This window comes from Papilio polytes, unplaced genomic scaffold, assembly GCF_000836215.1.
Source record: "Papilio polytes unplaced genomic scaffold, Ppol_1.0 DF824325.1, whole genome shotgun sequence".
Classification (NCBI taxonomy): Eukaryota; Metazoa; Arthropoda; class Insecta; order Lepidoptera; family Papilionidae; genus Papilio; species Papilio polytes.
In genome coordinates this window covers 871,880-893,801 of record NW_013524879.1, presented here as the reverse complement: position 1 = coordinate 893,801, position 21,922 = coordinate 871,880, and the positions used below count along the sequence as shown (strand labels likewise).

General features: G+C 32.0%; 2 protein-coding genes across 2 annotated transcripts; both read left to right on the top strand.

Moving 5' to 3' along the window:
- Positions 1–4,082: 4,082 nt before the first annotated feature.
- Positions 4,083–10,702, top strand: LOC106100212 (proton-coupled amino acid transporter 1-like). Its single transcript, XM_013278993.1, has 9 exons — positions 4,083–4,245; positions 4,720–4,853; positions 5,267–5,411; positions 6,161–6,291; positions 7,281–7,516; positions 8,069–8,269; positions 8,946–9,051; positions 9,504–9,720; positions 10,373–10,702. Exons 1-9 carry the CDS (start codon positions 4,231–4,233, stop codon positions 10,568–10,570), a joined length of 1,383 nt encoding a protein of 460 aa, XP_013134447.1. The 5' UTR covers positions 4,083–4,230; the 3' UTR covers positions 10,571–10,702.
- Positions 10,703–12,263: 1,561 nt separating this feature from the next.
- On the top strand, positions 12,264–20,843 carry LOC106100301 (F-box only protein 28). Its single transcript, XM_013279128.1, has 9 exons — positions 12,264–12,505; positions 13,530–13,657; positions 14,741–14,861; positions 15,665–15,860; positions 16,930–17,054; positions 18,027–18,114; positions 18,649–18,738; positions 19,170–19,280; positions 19,775–20,843. The coding sequence occupies exons 1-9, from the start codon at positions 12,422–12,424 to the stop codon at positions 20,041–20,043; spliced, it is 1,212 nt and encodes a 403-aa protein (XP_013134582.1). The 5' UTR covers positions 12,264–12,421; the 3' UTR covers positions 20,044–20,843.
- The last annotated feature ends 1,079 nt before the right edge of the window (positions 20,844–21,922 follow it).

The window sequence follows — 21,922 nt, the reverse complement described above, 5'->3', positions numbered from 1 at the left end:
GTTCCCATGCAACATCATCTGCATATAATTATAAAAAAAAAAGTATTTTATTGTTTACATGTGTCAAATTATCAATTGCAAATGTCAAAATGACTTGACATGACAAACCTTAGCGATCTGGCTAACCTTAATGTTGGCACCAACTTATGGTCTCTTTCCCACATTAGGGTTAATCCAAAATTTTTTCCCCCTAAGTTTAATGGCGTGAAAATATATAGCCTAAAGCATGAGGTAAGCGTATTATTCAAAAATATGCTGTAATTGCTGACTTCTTGGGCAACAAAGAAGTGTGTGTTTATGCTTTATTATAAAAGTATAGAAGAACACTTTCTGTTGGCGTTGAACATCCCAAATATTGCTATTATCTTTTCTTTGTAATAAGTAAGTCAGCTATATTAATAAATGAGTTTTAAAATTATTTTCACATTGCATTTATCTAAATTAATTCTTTCATATTTTCATTCTTGCCTTATTTCTTTACTTATTTATTTGTCTTATTAACTTAAAAGTTATAAATAAGACAAATAAATAAGTAATATTTGCCTAAGATGTCAGCAATTACAGCAATATAAAAAATAGGTCAAAAATACAAAATTTCTTGCAAAGTTTAACATTTCTATATTTCGTTTAAGGGTTTTATTGTTACTTTCTGTTGTAAGAGAGATGCCACACAAACGTTACATTTTCGGAGCGAATCGCCAAACGGTGTGCCACAACGAGTCAAATTGCTGCGATAAAGCCTATAGGTTCATTTTAATATTATAGCTGTTATAATAACAGAAAGGGGTTTAAAACTCGCGTAATTTATTACAGGGGCCAAGTTTTTAAATTATGTTCATGTAAATTTGTATACTAGTTTTAATTTAGGAAAATTGCAAAATAATGTAACGCGTGTTATTACTTGTTTTTATTTATTATATAATGGGACGAAAACATTGTGTATACAGTTATGTTTAATGGAAGAAATGTCAAACTACACATATAAAGAAAGCAAGACAAGTTAGATGCATGTTTTTAATTCCTTTTTATCAGTTTACACTGCATTTGAAAATATAATGTATACGAGAAATATACTTATATAATATGTAAGCATAAGTAATAAACATTATTGCTAATATTTTCTTATGTTAATAAACAATTATAGTATATTTATAAAATATAATTATTCTCTTTGTTTTCATTAAACTTTCATTAACCGCCAAAATCCGATCTTTCATCTTTGTGTAATGTTTATCACATTGTCTATACATGTAATAAAATTGGAGTGTCTTTTTGTAATATAAGAAAAATTCCAGATTTCGTGAAGGTGATGTATTTGAGTTGCTGATAACGAGAATCGCATTTAATTTTTTTTTTGTCTGTCTGTCCTGTTCATTTGTATAAAACGAGCTAGTAACCGCTCCGTTGTAGCTACGCTGACGCAAACGCTTGTGTGGCATCGCCTCATGAATATTAAACTGACAGTATAAAAAAATTAATAATTCTAGAAATCCTTTTAACTAAAATAAGTACAATTGTAAACAGTGTTTTTATCTATGTGAGTTTTCACTACATAAACATGTTGTTCAACATGTTTCAGTAATAACTTGTAACATTTGAATGTTGTAGAATGTTATGTACTCATGTTATGCTGTGGATTTCCATTGTCTGAAGACTTGTATAGAAAACAAGAAAGAGATAACAATGTTTAAAACTGGAATTTCACAGTAAGAAAGCATAAATTCTAAACCATAAATTATTTTGATTAAGATTTAAAATGATTCTTAATTTAAATTGTCGTAAAGTATTTTTTTAATGTTACCATTTTTCGGCAACGCATTTAAAATTCGAGCGTTCTAATTTTGAATTTCGAAATTTAAATAATTCAATAAAAATTAATTCCGTATTTTTAACCAGTTATTTAATTTAGTGTTGGAATACAGTTTTTTTATTAAATTGAAAAATTAAATTGTTTCTTTACACAGAACGCTTTCTTAAACCATGTTAATAAAAATTAACTTCAATAATACACAAATAGGTGTCTTATTGTACTTGCCTTCTTTATAATAGATCCTGGAAGGTGATATTTTTCTTTTTAAATGAATAAAATAAATGTTTGTAAATAATCATAGAGAAATGTTGTTTTATTGTAATATAACCCTACTTACTATACCCTGCACTATTCATAATCTAAACTAGCGTTGCCCGCGACTTCTTCCGCGTGGTATTAAAAAACATACGAACTATATAAATTACAAAAAGCTACGTATCCCTCGGGAACCGGACATTTCTCAGGGATGAACCTTATCCCATGTGTACTCCAGACTTGGTTTTATATCTGTGCCAAATTTCAATAAGATATGTGGAACCGTTGCAGAATGATTAAGTAAACATTAAAAAACTAAATTAATGAATCCCACGGGAACCGTAACTATTCCCGGGATAAAAAGTAACCTATGTGTTCTTCCAGACTATGCTCCAAACTTGTACGAAATTTCATTGAGATCCGTTCAGTATTTATCAGTATTTATGTTATATGACATATGATTATATGATAACCATAGAGCTATGTTCTAGAACTAAGGGCGCGTTCTAAAACCAGCCCTGGATATGAACAGGTTTAACAAATCCATTAAAATAATGAAATAAGTATTAAAGAAACAAAGACATTTAAAAAAAGATTGTTTTAATACAAGTAATTGGCTTTAATAATCTATCGACAGATAGCGTTACTGATATTATGTTAAAAATGTTTCAAGTGAAGTGTCAAATATGCCTCTTCCATATTTTTGAATCTCTTTGTAGAGAAAACAATAGTTTTTTTTTTGTATCATACATAGTTATTTTATGCATGTTCTTACTTTTAATTGTAATTGGTAAAATTTTTAATTAAAATTTGTTATTTTCAGTGTATTCTTATTTTTGTCATAATGTTTGGAATAAATTAAATGATTGTTATTTTCTTATTAAAGGTGGCAAAAGGGGGAGGCTCAGCTTAACCGATACTGGTTGAGATCCAGTGTCGAGCTGGTTTTCAGCCACCCCTCTTCCCAAGATGTAAATGTTCATCCGCATGAAATTATGATAATTTCATTTTATTGTTTACATTTGTCAAATTATCAATAGCAAATGTCAAACTCACATGACATGACAAACATTGACAATCTTGCATCCTTGATGTTGGCAGCAACTTATGGTCTCTTTCCCGTATTAGGCTTTTTGTCCAAAATATTTACCCTCTAAGTTTAATGGCGTAAAAGTATATAGCCTAAAGCGTGACGTAAGTGGCTAGGGCTAGGGCTTTTTATTAAAAAGTATTATTCAAAAACATGCTGTAATTGCTGACATCTTAGGCAACAAAGAAGTGTGTGTTTACGCTTATTATAATAGTACTTAGTATAGATGTTTTTATATATATATATGTCGCAGGAAGCTATAAATTGACTGTTGCTTTATGTGTAACAAACGTTATTGTCTTGCGTTTTAATATTGTTTAAGATAAAATTATTAATTTAATTCCTTTTTCTCGAAAGTAGAAACTCGATGTCATTTGTATTTAGTTCTTTTTAAAATTAAAAGTACGTCAACTTGCATATGACCAATAAGAGCAGAGCAAGCGGCTCGAGTGGCCTTTATTAGCTCGAGCGGGGTCGAGGCGCAGTTCAGTGCTTAGAAGGCGACGTTTGTAGTGACATGTTGTGGTGCGTGTTGGCACAGTGGCGAGTCGATTGAGGAGAGTAGTGTAGTAGAAGTACGAACGGTGCCACGAACCCGCTGCTCGGTCGGTGTTGTTGATTTGCTATGTGATAAGTGTAGATTCCGAATTATATTGTGTTAATCCGTGTCTCTAGTGTTTTAATGCTCGCACTTCACCCAAATAACGCCCACGAAACCAAGACTCGGTAGCAATGATGTCGGGAGAAAGACCCAACTCCGACATATATATATATATATATACTAATAGATAAATAATCTTCATACATACAAAAACAATAAATTACTATTATTTTTGAGTTTCCGCAATAAATCAAGAAAGTCATTTTTAATTAAAACTTTTTTCGTAACTCAAATTCTTCGAGAAAAAGAATAATATTGCACTGTCAATTTTTGTTTCTAGAATTTGTATAAAGCTTTCAAAATAATTTATTGATATATCTTTAAAACCATGTGTTTATTATTTTACATTTTGTACCGATTATTATTCAGTTGCATGAAATATTATTGATTGTTTAAATTCATTGTTTAAGCAAGATGGGAGCGATAACAGTAAGTATTTATTTACCCACGCATCTATTAGATAATAGTAAATTTCATGTCATTTCGTTTTATCTAAATTTATAGTCAAATATGTCAGCAAATAAAAGTTCTGTAGTTAAATAAAATCAGTGTATAATGGCTGAGAATACATACGCCTGCATGAAAGGTACAGTCGCGGAAACCCGCGGTGAACTATAGCTACAATCGTTTAAACATTTTGAAACGAGACGTGGAACAAAAACCAATACAACGTAGCTTATTAATGTGTGTACAAAAAAAAAAGTCGGTTATTGTCACATGGCTAGGTTCTTTTTCTTATATTATCTGTGTTTGTACTCACTGCTACCTAATTAGTCATTTGTAAGGATTGTAAAGAGGCGAAGTATGCCTGCGCTAGTAGCTGACACCAATTTCTACCTTATTCCGGTCATAAATTTTAAATCTGAACCTTTCTGCCCTCTTTATAATTGTGTTAATTTTTAGAGCTTTTTTTTTGGTGATCGCACCGATACAAGTAAGAAGTCGAATCAAGGACCGAAGTTTGTGATTAAGTCTACCCCTGAAAATGCGGCTAGTTATGACTTTGCGGCGGCCCGACCGCCCGGGAAGAAGACTAAGTAAGTAACAAGGGCAGTTAGGATACCTAAGGTATACGTGAAGCAAGCCGGTATTTCGCAAGTAGAATATTGCTAGTAATGCTTTGAAAGAGCGTAATCGTCCGACAATTGATTTTGGACAATACTTAAGAAGCGGATCGAAGAGGGCAAGCTTCTAAGCAGATTTGCTTTTGAGCAAATATGAACAGTAGTTCTTATTACATACGCATGCTTATTATTTATCTATAGAATTTAGAAACAATAATCATTTACCTAAATAACATTTATGTGTTAAATGGCGAAAAATGCTCGTAATATACGTAAATTTTTAGACTTTAATATCTTAGTATTTCCTCGGAATTTTACATACATATAGCGTAATAAAGAGCATAAAGAGTATGATAAACATTAAAGGCCGTATTTTTTAATTTCAGTATTTTAGAGTCTGTGGGACATTTAGTGAAGAGTTGCCTTGGCGGTGGCGTGGTGGCCATACACGAGTCTTATAAATCATGCGGCCTATGGACCTCGATGGTGCTAACTATTATAATGGGATTCATGATCAGTTATAGTATGTATGTAAGTAGAACATCCATTATAACACTCAAAAAAACAGTTGAAAACAAGTTTTTTATAAGAGAAGGGGGAAAACGAGCGGGCAAACGAACACAGAGGTGATCAACGACGATTAATCTTAATACATGGTACCATAGAGTGTGAGGGTTCAAATTAACTAATAATAACTAACGAAATATTAAAAGGGCGGATAAAAGATTAATACGGATGTGTTCCAAACACGAATGGATAAGATACGAAATGAGTTTATTAAGGAAGTTTGAGAGTAACCCCAGCGGTAGAGAAATTAAGGAGTCAAAGGTTATGGGCAAGGGTATGGTATGGGCATGTTATGAGGAGGGATGAATCGCATGTAACAAGAAGGATGTTAGTTATGAGTGTGTACACCGGTAGAGGTAGACCTAGAAAGAGATGGATTGCGTGTGAAAGGTGACATGATCAAGAAGGGAGTGGTGACAGATGTCGTATGATAGAGTTATTTGGAGGACGAAGGCCCAGTGCGCCCGGTGGTGGCTCTGGGGTTTGCAAGTATTTGACATGTGATCTGCAGTTCCTGATTACTGTACTTATGTTGCTAAAAATTTTCGATGTTATTTGTGAAAATGTATAGTCTAAAACGTGTGAGTGTAAGGCTTTTTATTACAAAAACATCAGTTATTCAAATTCTACTGTGATTGTTGACATCTGATATAACTAAGTAGTGTTACTCTTTATTCATTAGTATAGATAGATAACTATTATTATGTGTCTAGATCATAGCAAAGTCTGCTCACAAGCTATACGGTCGACTGCATATCTCCCAGATGTCTTACCCTGACGTCGCCGAGGCTGCAATCGCTATTTGTCCTTTCCCCAGGATGCGGCGATTCAGCAAATGCTTGAGGTAAAATGCAGCCATCATCCTTTTTCTTAAGAGAGACATAGTATGTACTATCGCGGAATTTGGCGGTGTCCTACTGTAATTGGAACGACGCGAAACAATAGTAAAACGCAGGTTAAAAATACGTTTGTATGATAAAATGTCGACAGGGATATGGGTTATTGCTTTATACTAATATTCTATTGATACAACTCGGAGTTTATATTCAAGTTTTTCGGTACAAGAATGAAGGCACTATTTCCGTAAGTAGAATATGGCGAAGAATTCATTAGATGTACAGTCGCGGAAATCTTCCGTGTTCCACTTTGGGAAAAAATGCCTTGTTCATTGCAGAGACAAACTCCGCCTCTTACAAATAACTAATTAGATAGCAGTGAGTGCAAACGAAGGGATAACAATGATAAAAAGAAACTAGCCATGTATAACTTTTTTTTGTTCAGACATATTTAGGCTGTGCTGTATTGATTTTTGTTCCACGTCTCGTTTCAAAATGTTCAAACTATTGTAGCTTTTACAATGGAACACCGCCAGTTTCCCCGATTGTATTACCAATTCTAATACAAAATGTTTTCAGTAAGATTTTAACAGTGGTGGAGCCCACTTTAACATCTTTGCACGAATGGGTTGGCTTGCCCCTACCACGACCACAGAGAAGACAGGCGTTAAGCGGAAGCAGTTCCACGTTCCGTCTGATGAGTGTGGTGCCGGACGCTCAATTTTAGTCCCTTTACCGTTCCACGCTTTTCTTATAAGGGATGAATTGGACGGGAAAAATTTGACTGTGGAAGAGGCAGACGCATAGGAAGGGAATTTATCCTCTTTATGTGCGTTTCCTCCTTCGTTGATTTAGGGTAGGCAACTCATCTGCAACTGCGGTAGTCTATGGGTGGCAGTCGCTTCGCCATTAAAATAAAAGATAAACTGGTTTGTTTGGTCTGATTTTGTTTCTTGTAAGGTACCTGAATTAACTCCAACGGTAATATTATTGTTAGATATGCAGTGGATTTCACAATCTGCGTGGATCTGTTCGGTTCCTGCTGCGTATACCAGGTGGTGATTTGCAGAACGATAAAACAGTTGGTCGAGGGTACGGATACGGTTACCCTTGAGGGAGACCCACCCTTAAGAGCATATGTATTAATGCTGCTTATTCCGTGCATAGTGATTTGTATGATCACCTCACTGAAATATCTCGCACCATTTTCAATCGTCGCTGATATATTTCTACGTAAGTTATTATTAATGTTATTATATATACTAATATTATAAAGAGAAGATTTGTATTTTTGTATGTATTGAAATAACTCAAAAACTACTTGGCCAATTTTTATAATTCTTTCACCGTTAGAAAGGTAATTTATCTGCGAGTAACAGAGGCTGCATTTTTTCTTATTTTTTTAGTTCACGCGGGCGAAGTCACGAGAAACAGCTAGTAATTTATATTTATAGGTTCGACTAGCTGCGATGCAAAATTTAATCCACCTTAAAAACGACTGTAGTTAACAGTCTCTTTCTGTCATGTTTATTTGTCGTAATGTCTCTTTCTTGCAAAATTTTGAAGCTGGCGCACATTTGACTTAACTATCGCACAACTTTTTGCAATTGTCAATTGTTTCGCAGCCTCAACTGTTTAGTTGCAAAACTAAAATCGAGAATGCGAGACTAAACCGTTGTTCGATAGTTTAGTCAGTGTGTGCGCGCTCTTATGATTGCTAAACATTTTGAAGTTTGTTGAAGTTTTCTTTTTCATTGTAGTTTTTAAAATGTTATTTTGTTTCAGTTATTCTGGCCGGAGCTACAATTTACTATGGTTGTAAATTTTCTAAAGTGGGTATATTTGAAATGCCGATTTTTAAAGGCTTGCCCGGTTTGCTGGAGTTCCTGGGGGTGTGTGTGTTTAGTATGGAAGGGGTGGGGGTGACTATGGCCATAGAGAATAACATGAAGGAACCCAAGAAGATTGGAAGAGTGCTTTTATTCGGTAAGTTGTAATAAAATTTGATCTTATTAAACTAAATATTGATAAACTAGCTTTTCCCGTGCGGGGTTTCATTCTCATAAAATTATAAAAACTTGACAAATGTAAACAATTTACATTTGTCAAATTCTTAATTGCATTACTTAAATTAATTACCGTTACCATATTAACCTTGATATCTTAATGTTGGCAGCTTGTGGTTTATGGTCCCTTTCCAACATGATGATTTTTCCAATTTATTTGCCCCTTAGATTAATAGCGTGAAAATCTATAGCCTAAAGCGTGTCGTAAGTGTAGGGCTTTCTATTAAAGAAAGAATTATTCAAAAAATATGCTTTGAATGCTGACATCCTACGGCACAAAGTAGTGTGTGTTTACGCTTTCTTTAATAAAAAAAACCTACACTTTAGGCTATAGATTTTCACGCTATTTAACTTAGGGGATAGAAAAATCGGTAAAAACCCTTGTATGGAAAAGTATCCATAAACTACAAACTGCCAAAATGAAAGAAGTAAGGTTATAATGGTAACGGTAATTTAGACATTTGCAATTGAGAATTTGACAAATGTAAACAGTAAAATATATTTTTTTGATGAAGCTGTTGAATAGCTATTCTTAAATTATCTAGAGATTGTATGTTTTATAAGTTGATTGAATTAAATAACGTTTTGAATTTCAGGTATGAGTATTGTAGTGGGAATTGTTTTCGTGATCGGGACCTTTGGTTATTGGGGTTTTGGTGAACATTCCAAGTCTCCTGTTACACTTAACTTTCCATTCACAACGTAAGTAAACTTAACTAGTCACCAAATCATCTTGCTGATGTTACATTGTTCGGTGTAGCGATGTCAGACAATTCGGTGCTTTCACTTGTGTGTGTTCTGTGTAGAAGTTGATGGCTAACAGTGGAGCTCGCTTCAACATTGCATTGCAGAATACCACGACCACAGAAGCAAGGCGTGAAATGGGAGCATTTCCGTACAGTCTGATGAGTGTGGTGTCGGAGGCCTAATTTTAGTCCATTTCCTTTCCCACCATTTTCTTATATGGAATTTGACGGTATAGGAGAGTCATAGGAAAGGAAAATATCCTCTTTATGTGCGTCTCCTCCATTGATTATACATATATATATATATATATATATATATTAGGTACTGTAGTTTTTAATATTAGTAAGACTAAGATTTCCAAGACTGTTGTGTTTTTTCTTGTTTTTTTTAAACTTGTATCCTTTCAGGTTCTCCATTACTCTCAAAGTGTTTATGGCTATAATTATATATGTGACCTTTGCCCTCAACTTTTGGGTACCGTTTAATTTAGTCTGGTTCTACATTAAGAAGAAATATCCCCCAGTAAAGTACTGGTTCTGGGAACGAGTGTACAGAGCATCGTTTATTGTAGTGATCACGCTGATTGCGTTTACTTTCCCCAATGTGTCATCTTTTATTGGATTGGTAAGTCGATTTGATACTGGCTATCGCGAATGTCCGTGTGGAATTAAAAAAACTTAGTAACCTATGTGGCATACTCAATGTGCCAAATTTCATTGAGATTCGTTAAGCAGTTTAGGCAGTAAACGCTAACATCCATCTAAACGTTCGTATGTGTATAAATAAGATTGACTATTAAGTGATTGATTAGATCGTCTAGGTTCGATCCCTGTAACGTGCGGAAATCTGCGAAGTTCCTTTCAAGGAAATTGTCTTGTCCCTTGCAATTAGACACAACTTTGCCTCTTCTTACAAATAATTTCTTAGTTAACAGTGAGTTATGTGATAGGACAATAAAAATGAATTGTTGGAATGACCCAGCTTTTTATGTACAGATATATTCAACACGTTTATTTCAAACGTTCAAGGTTATACGTTTAATGTTCACGGCCAAATTCCCTGACTGTACATTTACGATGTTTTTATAATCTCGCGTCAAAAACCTTTTTATCTTTCAAAATCTATGGATGTTATGAAACGAATGTAAATCGATTGTTCATTAAAAATTCGGACAACCGTATCGATTTGTATTAATCGATTTAAATAGGTCACTTTGACCGAGAATGTTTTCTTTTCTTGCTTTCCTAGTTTTTAATAAGTTTAAAATGTTTTTCAGCTCGGTTCGTTCTGCTTATCGAATATGGGCTTTATTTACCCGGCTCTTATTGAACTATGTTTAGATTGGGATTATCCAGGTCTGGGCTTTATGAAATGGCGATTACTCAAATGCGTTTTGATATGTATTTTTGGCACATTTCTCGGCGTCTTTGGTACATACACGAATGCTAAAGAATTAATACGTCAATCTTTTTAATGTCATCTTTTCTAAATATTGGTGTAATATTTATGTAATAAAATCAAAACATGGATAGTTTATATCCATTTTTAAAAGAATTCCGAAAAGGAGTTTTTTAATCCGTGATACACGGTTTTATTTTTTTTTTATACGAAAGGTAGTGCTTGTTCTATTTAAATTTTTGATACTGTCAGTTTAATATTCATGAAGCAATGCCACACAAGCGTTTGCGTTATCGTAGCTACAACGGAGCGATTATTGCCTCGTTTTATACAAATGATTAAGACTGACAGATAAAAAAAAGTTTAATGCGATTTTCGTTACCACAACTCAAATACATTACCTTCATGAAATCTGAAATTTTTCTTATATTACAAAAAGACACTCCAATTTTATTACATGTATAGACAATGTGATAAACATTACACAAAGATGAAAGATCGGATTTTGGCGGTTAATGAAAGTTTAATGAAAACAAAGAGAATATTATTATATTTTATAAATATACTATAATTGTTTATTAACATAAAAAAATATTAGCAATAACGTTTATCACTTATGCATACATATTATAAAAGTATATTTCTCGTATACATTATATTTTAAATAGTGTAAACTGATAAAAAGGAATTAAAAACATGCATCTAACTTGTCTTGCTTTCTTTATATGTGTAGTTTGACATTTCTTCCACTAAACATAACTGTATACACAATGTTTTCGTCCCATTACATAATAAATAAAAACAAGTAATAACACGCGTTATATTATTTTGCAATTTTCCTAAATTAAAACTAGTATACAAATTTACATGAACATAAATTAAAAACTTGACCCCTGTAATAAATTACGCGAGTTTTAAACCCCTTTCTGTTATTATAACAGCTATAACATTAAAATGAACCTATAGGCTTTATCGCAGCAATTTGACTCGTTGTGGCACACGGTTTGGCGATTCGCTCCGAAAATGTAACGTTTGTGTGGCATCTCTCTTACAACAAAAAGAAACAATAAAAGCGTGAAACGGCATTTATAGAAATGTTAAACTTTGCAAGAAATTTAGTACTTTTGGCCTATTTTTTATATTGTCTTCTATGAATGTATAGTTTCATTTTACAAATGTGACTTTAATATTACTATTTTAAATAAATGTCTAATATCAATGTTTTTGTTTCATTTATTTCTTGGGTATTTTCATCATAAAATGTCTACCGAGTGCACGAAAATGGCGGAATTCAATTGTTAACTATTTTTATATCGATTGTTATTCAAAAACACAATTTTGTCAAATATAAACATTGCAAAAATTTTCCTTAAAAATCTCGGCAATAACATTTTGATCGATGACGTCAAAAATATTTTTAATCTATGCGACTTCCTTGTTTTCGGGGTTGCAACTATGCATTTCTCAAAAATCCACTATCCCAATATTTAACAATGGAAAAATATATAAATCATTAATTTAAAAAGTATTATTTTGTAGGAAACGACAACTAAATTGTTCAAAAGACTTAAGTACATGTTTCGTTTCAAGGCAAAGCGACATTCCCTATGCTTGGACATTAAGAAAAAAAATAAATTGCTTAACAATGACTAATGGATATTTTAAATAAACGAAAAATGATTTGTTAATCATTTTCCTATAATCCTTCACTATATTTAAGAAAAACAGCCAGAAAATACTAAACTAAAATACCAGGAAAAATTATTCATATGGCAACCCTGTATAGAACCATAGAACGAATCGAAGAACAAGAATTATCGCGAAACGTAAATTATAAACCGCTTTGTTAGGTTCTATCAAAGTAAACATTATTGATTTCTTGTTTATTTTATCTCATATTTTTAATTTGGTGAATATTGACTACAAAATGGATCTACTCGACCTTCCAATTATTATAGTTGAGCATATTATCTCCCAGCTTACATACGACGAGATGGCTAAATATCGACTGGTAAGTGGATTTTATTTATAGAAATGATTTTGTAATTATTCTTTTCTAAATAACAGCACTATAGTAAATTCCGATGAATAAACACTTCTTCAAATAAAATGCACTTAAAAATTTCTTTACATAAAATATTAAATTCATTGTTTAACGCTAAATATATTTAGGCAAATATAAAATTTACTAAAACACACTATTTAAAAATTCTACATAATTAATTAATGCAGATCAAACTTATGTTTTATGACTCATAGTGGCTTGTGGTAATTTTTATAACTACTTAAAAAATGAATTTAAAACAGTTGTCAAAACATAAAGATATACTGTACAAGTATTATACAATCTAAAATGTTACTTAAAATCTTTTTTGTTTTAGTTAGGCCTTATACACATTTTTTTAGTTACATGCCCCGATTTCCCACAGGTTACATGATACATTTATTATATTCTAACTTTCGCCCATGACTCCATCGCGTTGAATAAAAAAAACAAAAGCAAGTAGACCATGTGTTCTTCCAGACTATCCTTTGCATCTATGACAATCCAAGATACATCAGTTTAGGCTACAAACATCCTTCTATCCATCTAAATTTTCATTTATATAATACAGTAGAACTTCAATAACTTAAACCAACTTAAAAACCTCTATAACTTCAAAAAATAATATGTTCCCTTTCCATCAGAGTTCAAACCTCTACAACATAGACCCTTTATAACTTAAAACCTCTATAATTTAAAATATTTTGTGTTTCCCTTGGACTTTAACTTGTTGAGATTCTGCTCTATCAAAAAAACTGCATTAAAATCCATTGCATTTAAAGAATAGCATACATAGGGATAGACAGGGGAAGGGAACTTTTTTATACTATTTTGACGTTGTTTTTATTGACTGAACAAAGTATGGAAAGTGATTAGGGAACATTTAAGAAAGGAATTCAGATGTAACAGCTGGTAGAGATGTGTGGAAGAGCAACACATTGTGCCGACCCTCTGTAGAGTCAATCTGATGACCTGGATGTTATTATTACAGGTGTGTAAAGCATTCAATGAGATATGCATGCGTAAGCTTACGAGAGGATTCCACATGATAGAAAAACGGCATGCATTGGCTTTGAAGACTGTTAAAACACAGTTACCCCGAAGAGAATCTGAACGAAGGTAAATTTTAACTTATACTATATATCTTTAGTAGCTATCACCCACGACTCTGTCCGCATGGTATTAAAAAAAACAGAACCAAGTAGCCTATGTGTTCTTTCAGACTATCCTCTACATGTATGCCAAATTTCATTGAGATCCGTTCAGCAGTTTAGGCTACAGACTCTAACAAACATTTATCCATCCATCCATCTAAACTTTCGCATTTATGATATTCGTATGGCTCAGTGGTTTAAACACTGGACTTTTAATCTACAGGTCTTGGGTTCGAATCCCGCTGTACCAATGTGATTATCAATTTTTCGAATTTTCATATGTACATAATTTACCCGACGTTCTTACGGTGAAGGAAAACATCGTGGTGCCTGCACATATCGGCGATGAAATTCAAAGATATGTGTGAAGTCAACCAACCCGCAGTGCAGGTTGACTATGGCCTAGTCACCCCTTACCCCTCGGTGGGGACATATAGGTGATGATGATGTTCTACCACAGTGACAAATTGTATTGCAACTCAACAAAAAGTCTATTAGTTCATAAAATAAATTGTGCTGATTTTAGTAAAAGGGTCAATAACCTTTGTACTTGTTAGACATTAAATTGCAACGAAAATGTTTTAAAACTGTAAAGAGGATATTTTGTATGTAACTTTACTACTGGATTGATTTAAAAAAAAAACTTTTGCTAATAAAAGCTATATTAATAAATGTAAAATTTAGTTTTATCTAGCTATCACCGGCGACTCCGTCCGCGTTAAATTAAAAATAAACAAAAGTGATGACATAGAACATATTCTATATTATAGAACACATATGTTCTTCCAGACTAGCCTCAACTATACCAAATTTTACCTAAATCCATTCAGCCGTTTAGGCTACAATCTAACAAACATCCATATAAACTTTCGCATTTATTATATTAGTAAGATTAGTTTAATAAAAGACCAAACAAACAGATTTGGCTGAATTTTTTTAATGTTTAATCCAATCTTTAGCTTGTTAGTAGCTATTCTTTGCTTCCAAATATGAAGATTCTTCGAGAGTTTACCCTTAAAAATATTTTTTATTATATTTTTAATTTCAGATATCATCCCTTAGCACGTCATTGTGATATTCTAACATCAATCGAGACAAGAATATCAATGCTAAATATGACATATTCCAAGTTTATTGACAGCGGAATGTGCTGTTTCATACCTGGAAGGGTAAGTGACTATATCCATACATACATTGTGTACTCTAACATGTATATCTAGGGGAACTAAAGAAACACTTAGTGGACTATTTGTTCTATTAGATTATATTCTTTGACAAATTTAATAGATTGTTCAACTGAGTTATTTAATAACTAGCTTTTTCCTGTGTGGATTAAAAAAAAACAAAGTAGCCTATATTTTTAGGCATTTTGTACAGAAATTCTAACAAACACCCATCTAAACTTTTTTTTATAACAAGGTGGCAAATGAGCAAGCGTCCACTAGAATCCGCCAAAATGGCGGAGCGACCGCTGCCCATAGACATTCGCAATTGCAGATGCGTTGTCTACCCTTATGCGACGGAGGAGGAGACGCACATAAAGAGGATATTTCCCCTTCCTAAGCATCTACACCGTCAAATCCACTACCCCTTCCCAACCTCTCCTTATAAGAAAAGCGTGGTAAAGAGAAAGGGACTTAAATTAGGCCTTCAGCACTACACTCATCAGAAACACGGAATTGCTTCCACTTCACGCCTGTCTTCTGTGTGGTCGTGGTATTACACCGGGCGAGCCGGCCCATCGTGCGAAGATGTTAAAGCGGGCACTACCATTAAACTTTCGCATTTATAATATTACTATGATAAACATCCATCCATATCATATATTAGTATTAAATTTATGTATAAAAAAAGTTAGGGCTTGTGTAGGGTATTGGTATTTTAAGGTAGAGAATTATTCCACAATGTTCCCCGCTAGCTTAAAATAATTGATATTAAAATTGTGTGTTGCATTTGAGGGACTCCTTTCTAGGTTATAGATGAAATTCAACGTATTCTGGAAGTAGTAGAAACTAATAAGAGTCCACCTCGAGCACACGAAGTGCTCCAAGAGTTGAGAGACATCTCGAGTATGGCGATTGAACATTTTGACGATAAAATCTCACCGGAGTTCAGGAAACGACTTCAAGATATTACTGTGACTATACCGATACCAAGACCTGTATCTGGTAAGTGTCCTGTCCTACCACCACTGGCTGATAGAGGCTCAGATAGCGTATTGCCCTTAGAGAAATAAAGATAACAAGGTCTGTCCCACCAATTTGTGAATTGATAACAATACAAAGTGTAAAATATGTGATGAAAATATCGGATTTTGTTCCCTTATCTGACAGTGACGTCATAAAGCTATCTGAGCCTCTATCAGCCAGTAGTGGGACAGGCCCTTAGTGAGCTGTTATGTTCTGAACTAATATCTATTTAAGCATTCGCATTTATATCTATACTATATACTTTATTATACTAGCTTTTGCCCGCGATTCCGCGTGGAATTATGAAAAAAATCAAAAGTAAGTAGTTTATTTATGACAAATGTCGTCAAAATCCATTCAGAAGTTTAGGCTTTACATCCATCCATCCATCTAAAGATAAAGAAACATAATAAAGCGTTAACACACTTTTTTATGTAGGATGTCGAAAATTATAGTATATTTTTGAATTTATATCTTTTTAATTAAATTCTCTACACTTAATATATGTTATAGGCTATATATTTTCACGTTATTTAATTTAGGGGGTAAGTTAATTTAAAAAAGTATTATACCAAAAAGGGACAAACACTACAAGCCAATTTTACTAAGATTGCTTTGGTCGCAGTAATTTTTAGCCAATAGCAAATGTTTTTGACATTTGTGTATTCGAATTTTTTTTAACTATACTATTATAATAAAGCGTAAACACACACTTCTTTGTTGCCTAAGATGTCAGCAATTTCAGCATATCTTTGAATAATTCTTTTTTTAATAAAAAGCCCTACACTTACGTCACGCTTTAGACTATATATTTTAACACCATTAAACTTAGGGGGTAAATATTTTAGATAAAAACCCTAATGCGGGAAAGAGACCATAAGTTGCTGCCAACATTAAGGAAGCATGGTTGTCATCATGTCATTTTGACATTTGTAATCGATTTGACAAATGTAAACAATAAAATAAAATTTTCATAATTTAATGCGGATGAAGTCTCACGGGAACAGCTAGTATGTCAATAAAAAAAACCGTCGCTTTTACCTTTTAGTGGCCACAATACAAGAGCATAATACAGCATCGCGACAAGAATTTATCCATTTACGACAAATGTCGACGGCGAACGCTAAGCTATCGCTTTTTATGTCGTCGCAGTACAAAATGTTTTATAAACGGGTGAGTTATCTATCTATACTATTATAATAAAGTGCTTGTTCTTTACCTAACTAAATTTACCTAACCAGTTAGGTAACAAGATTTTTTTTCCGTTTTCGTCACTTAATCAATCAATAGTTAATAAGAATTTCAGTTGAGTTCGATAATTATTTAAACCGAATATCGATAGTCCATAATAGGCAATATGCATATGACGCCAAATTGTACCAAACTTTTTTTAAGTATACTTTATTACTATAAAAACAGTCCTGCAAAGATTTTTTTTAAAATATAATGTGATTTAGTGGCAAAATTTAATCATTAAAAAGTGTCTTTTTTCAAATTCCATCGCTAAGTTCTAAAACGCACACTATTGGTCGAAGCAAGTGGCTTATCTAATATGGCGTCGCTGTGTTGACAATACACAGTTCATTTACGTTAGTTTATATATAAATACACTCTTGAAGTATTTTACTGTAAACACGGTATCAAAACCAACTTTAAAATAAAAAATTAATGAATAGAATTATTAATTACCACTTATTTGTACCAGGAATAAAAAATAATAATCGATTTTTGACTTTTTGACCTTGAGAAACTTTGTTGTGTTTTACGTCGAAGTGACATCTGAACTTATGTTATGAATGGAATAAGACGATTGACGTCAATTGTCTCATGACAACTCCGGTCGCGTTTTAGTCGCTCGAAAATGGTCGTAATTTTATTTTATTATTTTTAGCTCAATGGTTGAATATTTTCGCGTGAGTTTTTTTTTGTGGTCATTTTATAACAAGTAGAATCGTTTTAAAAAAAATACATGCATATTCCCCATTGTTCGCTGCGTGTTTCGTCACTACGGTACCTGTCTATTAAGTACGGCATTTGCCTTCATACAAATTGAATTCGATACTTCATATGTGTCATCAAACTAATCTATCTTATTTAGACAAACTATATTTAAATGGCTTTGTAATATTAGTTATTATATTCTAGATAATGTTATATAAACGCATAGCGCTGCGACACAAGAAGACTATCAGAGAACTCACTAAACGGCAACGAGAACAAGATGCGGCCATTTGTAAGCTTTTATTAATAGTTAAATATACTCCGTTTCCTAATAAATAGTAATAATTAATATATCCAATAACACTTAGTGATAATTTAGCTTTCTAATGGTGAAAGAATTTTTAAAATCTGTCCAGTAGTTTTTGAGTTTATGCGTTACAAAGATATATTTTCTTTTATTATAGTTTAAAACATTCACAGATAATGTATTGATTTCCTTTCTATATTTAAGTATTGAATCTCTTTAATGTGGGTAGTTTTTAATCCTTTTAAATATGTTTTTTTTTAATTCTTTTGTTAAGGTTAACAAATTATTAATGTTTTATTGATAGGGGAGACTTAAATAGGGAAAATATTCATTCTGTGAGACCTCTTAATTAAAGGGCGACGCTTGAAATTGCGGAAGTGGTCAACGTTTCGCTGTTTTGGCGAATTATAGCCAATGTAAAATCAATAATAGAATCGGTCTAGGAAATACTAGTCGTAGGATCTAAAATGTTACTTTCTTGTCCGTTTTTTTCATTTTTTTAATATTTTTTTTTTTCAGGTGAGTTAAAAAAACGTTTAGATGAATGTGATATAAAATATAATGAAATAACTCATACAAACCAGGCTGTTGGGGGAAAAGCTATTGCTGGTAAGAAAAATAACTTGGTACACGAAAGTTGGGATTTTTTTGAGTTTTTTAACTTTTTTTTGATGATTTTTTTTAAAAGTTACTAAATAATCGTGCAGTTGAATGTAATAATGCGATATTCTTGTAAATAAACTTGTAAATTAGCAAAAAAAATAAAAAATCACAAGTAAAATAATCAAATATATTTTTTGTATTGAAATTATTTTTGTACTACATTCGTGTACCGAGTTTTAAAAATTTTAATTATTTGGTCTATGAAAAATTTTTTTTATTATTTTTTTAATTCGCAAATGCAACAAAAAATGTATTAAAAAGGAAGATATGAATTTGGTATAATGCAATTTTATAATTTTTTATATATATCAAGATGATTTCCTTTTATTCTTATTTTTAATTACTGAAAATTATATATTTTTTTTGTGTTTTTTCAGAATCTAAAGTAACTGGAGTATCAAAATCTCAGTCTTTAAGACATTTTGGAAGTCAAATTAAACTTGACCTCTCTTTACTGCCGATTGGAAACTCCAAACTTAACCAGAAATGTAAGTAACAGTGGAAACCGACCTTTAACATCTCCAATAATTATTATAAGCATCGGTTATTAACATAGAAAAATCATTTATACCACAGAACGCAAAAAAAAAATATTTTTTACCTTAACAAAGAGGGTTAATGTTCTTTGTGTGTTTGTATGTAAATTTCTATTGTAATAGCTTATAGCTTAAAATATGCAACCGATTTTGACAAATAAGGTGTCATACGATTGGTCTTCTTCTCAAGAGTGTCATAGGGTGTCATATGTTAACACAAAATATTTACAATTGACGTGAGAATCAAAAATCTAAAGACATTATGAAAAAATCTATTGCAATTCGCACTGACCACTATTTTATTCTATTATTCAGTCAAGTATGTCCTTTTTTAAATTAAAGTTATTTTAAGTTAATTTTAAGTACTAACCTAAGCTAGATTTACATACCATTAATGATTTCAAAGTTATTTTAAGAGAAACTTAAATACTTTTCTTACTTTCCAGTACTTCCTAATATAAAACCTCGTAAAGCACAAGTCAAACTCCCTACATTTGATGACAGTGACAGTAAAGAGAGCCATGTCCCCTCCCCTTCCGTCCCCTCCCCTTCCACCTGCGGCAGCAGCGGCACGAGGACCAGGGCGCAGATGAGAGGCTTAGCATATGAAATAACAGCGTTAAGTAATAATTTATCCAAAAGCTTGGAAAATAAAACAAAGAGAACAATATATCGTCAAGATAATGGAGAAGCTAAAAGGCAGAGATTCGAATGAAATAATTCAAGTTTTGAAATGCAAACTAGATGGCGTTGTCACTAGAGTTTCAATTTGTACTTCGCTAGATGGCGTTGTTACTAAATTGTAATGTTTGTACCGATAGATGGCGTTGTCACTAATTGGAAGGAAACTTGTCACTAATTTTAAAGCAATAAATGTTGTCATTAATATTAGAAAAAATTGATAGATGGCGTTGTTTTAAATATTAAAATCTCTTGCTTAGTTTAAAATTTTGTCGGTTGTGTTATAATTGTGAGTAAACTGTTTATGTAAGGTATATGAAGTTAAGATATCTTTTAACTTAAGTAGTTTCTGTAATAATTATTTGTGTGGCGATGTTAGTTTTTTTAATATAAATATCACGCGGTCGTTCATTTTTTTAACTTTTTAATAGTGTTTATTTAATTATGCCAGTCACAAAATCAATACTCTTTATTGAACGTGTTATAAAAAATTAGTTTCACCAATAGATGGCGTTGTAGCAAAATGATAAATTTTCTGACTACCGTCAAAATTTAAGTTCTATAATTTTATGAAATAGGTTTCTTACATTTTTGTATTTTATACATCTTTTGGCTTTGACCAAATTTATATATTCGCTAACTTTCAATAAAAATTTCATCTACCCACATTTTTAGGGTATTTTATTAGAAATAGTTTTATAAAATGAATATTATTGTAGTGTTATTTAGATCTCTTCTAATAAAAAGCTTATTCTATAGTGCCAAAATAAATTGGACTTTTTAAGCTAGTTTCGGTTATGTTATAATAAAGTGACACTAAAAAAATATTTAAATAAAAGTCATAATCATATAAAAGTTTGCTTTTTTAATTTAGAAACTAAAAGACATAAAAACTATATTATTTTATTATAATTTAGATGTTAATACTAAATATTTTTTATTAAAAAACGTATGGTATAAAAATATTACTAGCTTTATTCTGTCTACTGCCGTTATATTTAAAATTGTGCTTAAAAACAATGACTTATCCTCATGTCTGTAATATCAAAAGGAAAATTCCAGATTTTACCAACATGATGTATTTGCGTTATTATAGGCTATTTTTTTATTTTAATATAGCGTGGACGGAGTCACGAGCAACAGCTAGTGGAATATATATCCGATTTCCAATATAAGTGTTTTTCGATAACAAAACAATCATAACATACTAGTTGTTATAATGCGACTTCATCCGTATAATTATGAAAATTATATTTTATTGTTTACATGTGTCAAATTGTCAATTGCAAATGTCAAAATGACATGACGAAACTTGGCACTTGGCAATCTTGCTTCCTTGATGTTGGCAGCAACTTATGGTATCTTTCCCACATTAGGGTTTTTATCCAAAATATTTACCCCTATGTTTAATGGCGTGAAAATATATAGCCTAAAGTGTGACGTAAGTGTAGGGCTTTTTATGAAATAAAGGATTATTCAAAAATATGCTGTAATTGCTGACATCTTAGGCAACAAAGAAGTGTGTGTTTACGTTTTATTATAATAGTATAGATAAATAAGTATATACTTATACTTATATAAGTATAGATAGCTTATCTTCCCGAAATCTGGCATTTTTCTTTTTATATTACACACAGACATCACAATTTTATATGTATAGATTCTCTTTTAGCTATTTGTGATTATCCTACATGCTGTTGCATTGTATATAATTATTTTTAGGTTAAGTATTAGAGCCTATCCCACCACTGGCTGATAGAGGCTCAGATAGCTAAATGACGTCATTGTCAGATAAGGTAACAAAATCCGATATTTCCATCACATTGAGACAATTACAATTTGGTGGGACAGGCCCTAAGTTTATTAATGGTGTATATTTAATAAATTGTCTTTTATTCGTTGTTCCTTTTGTT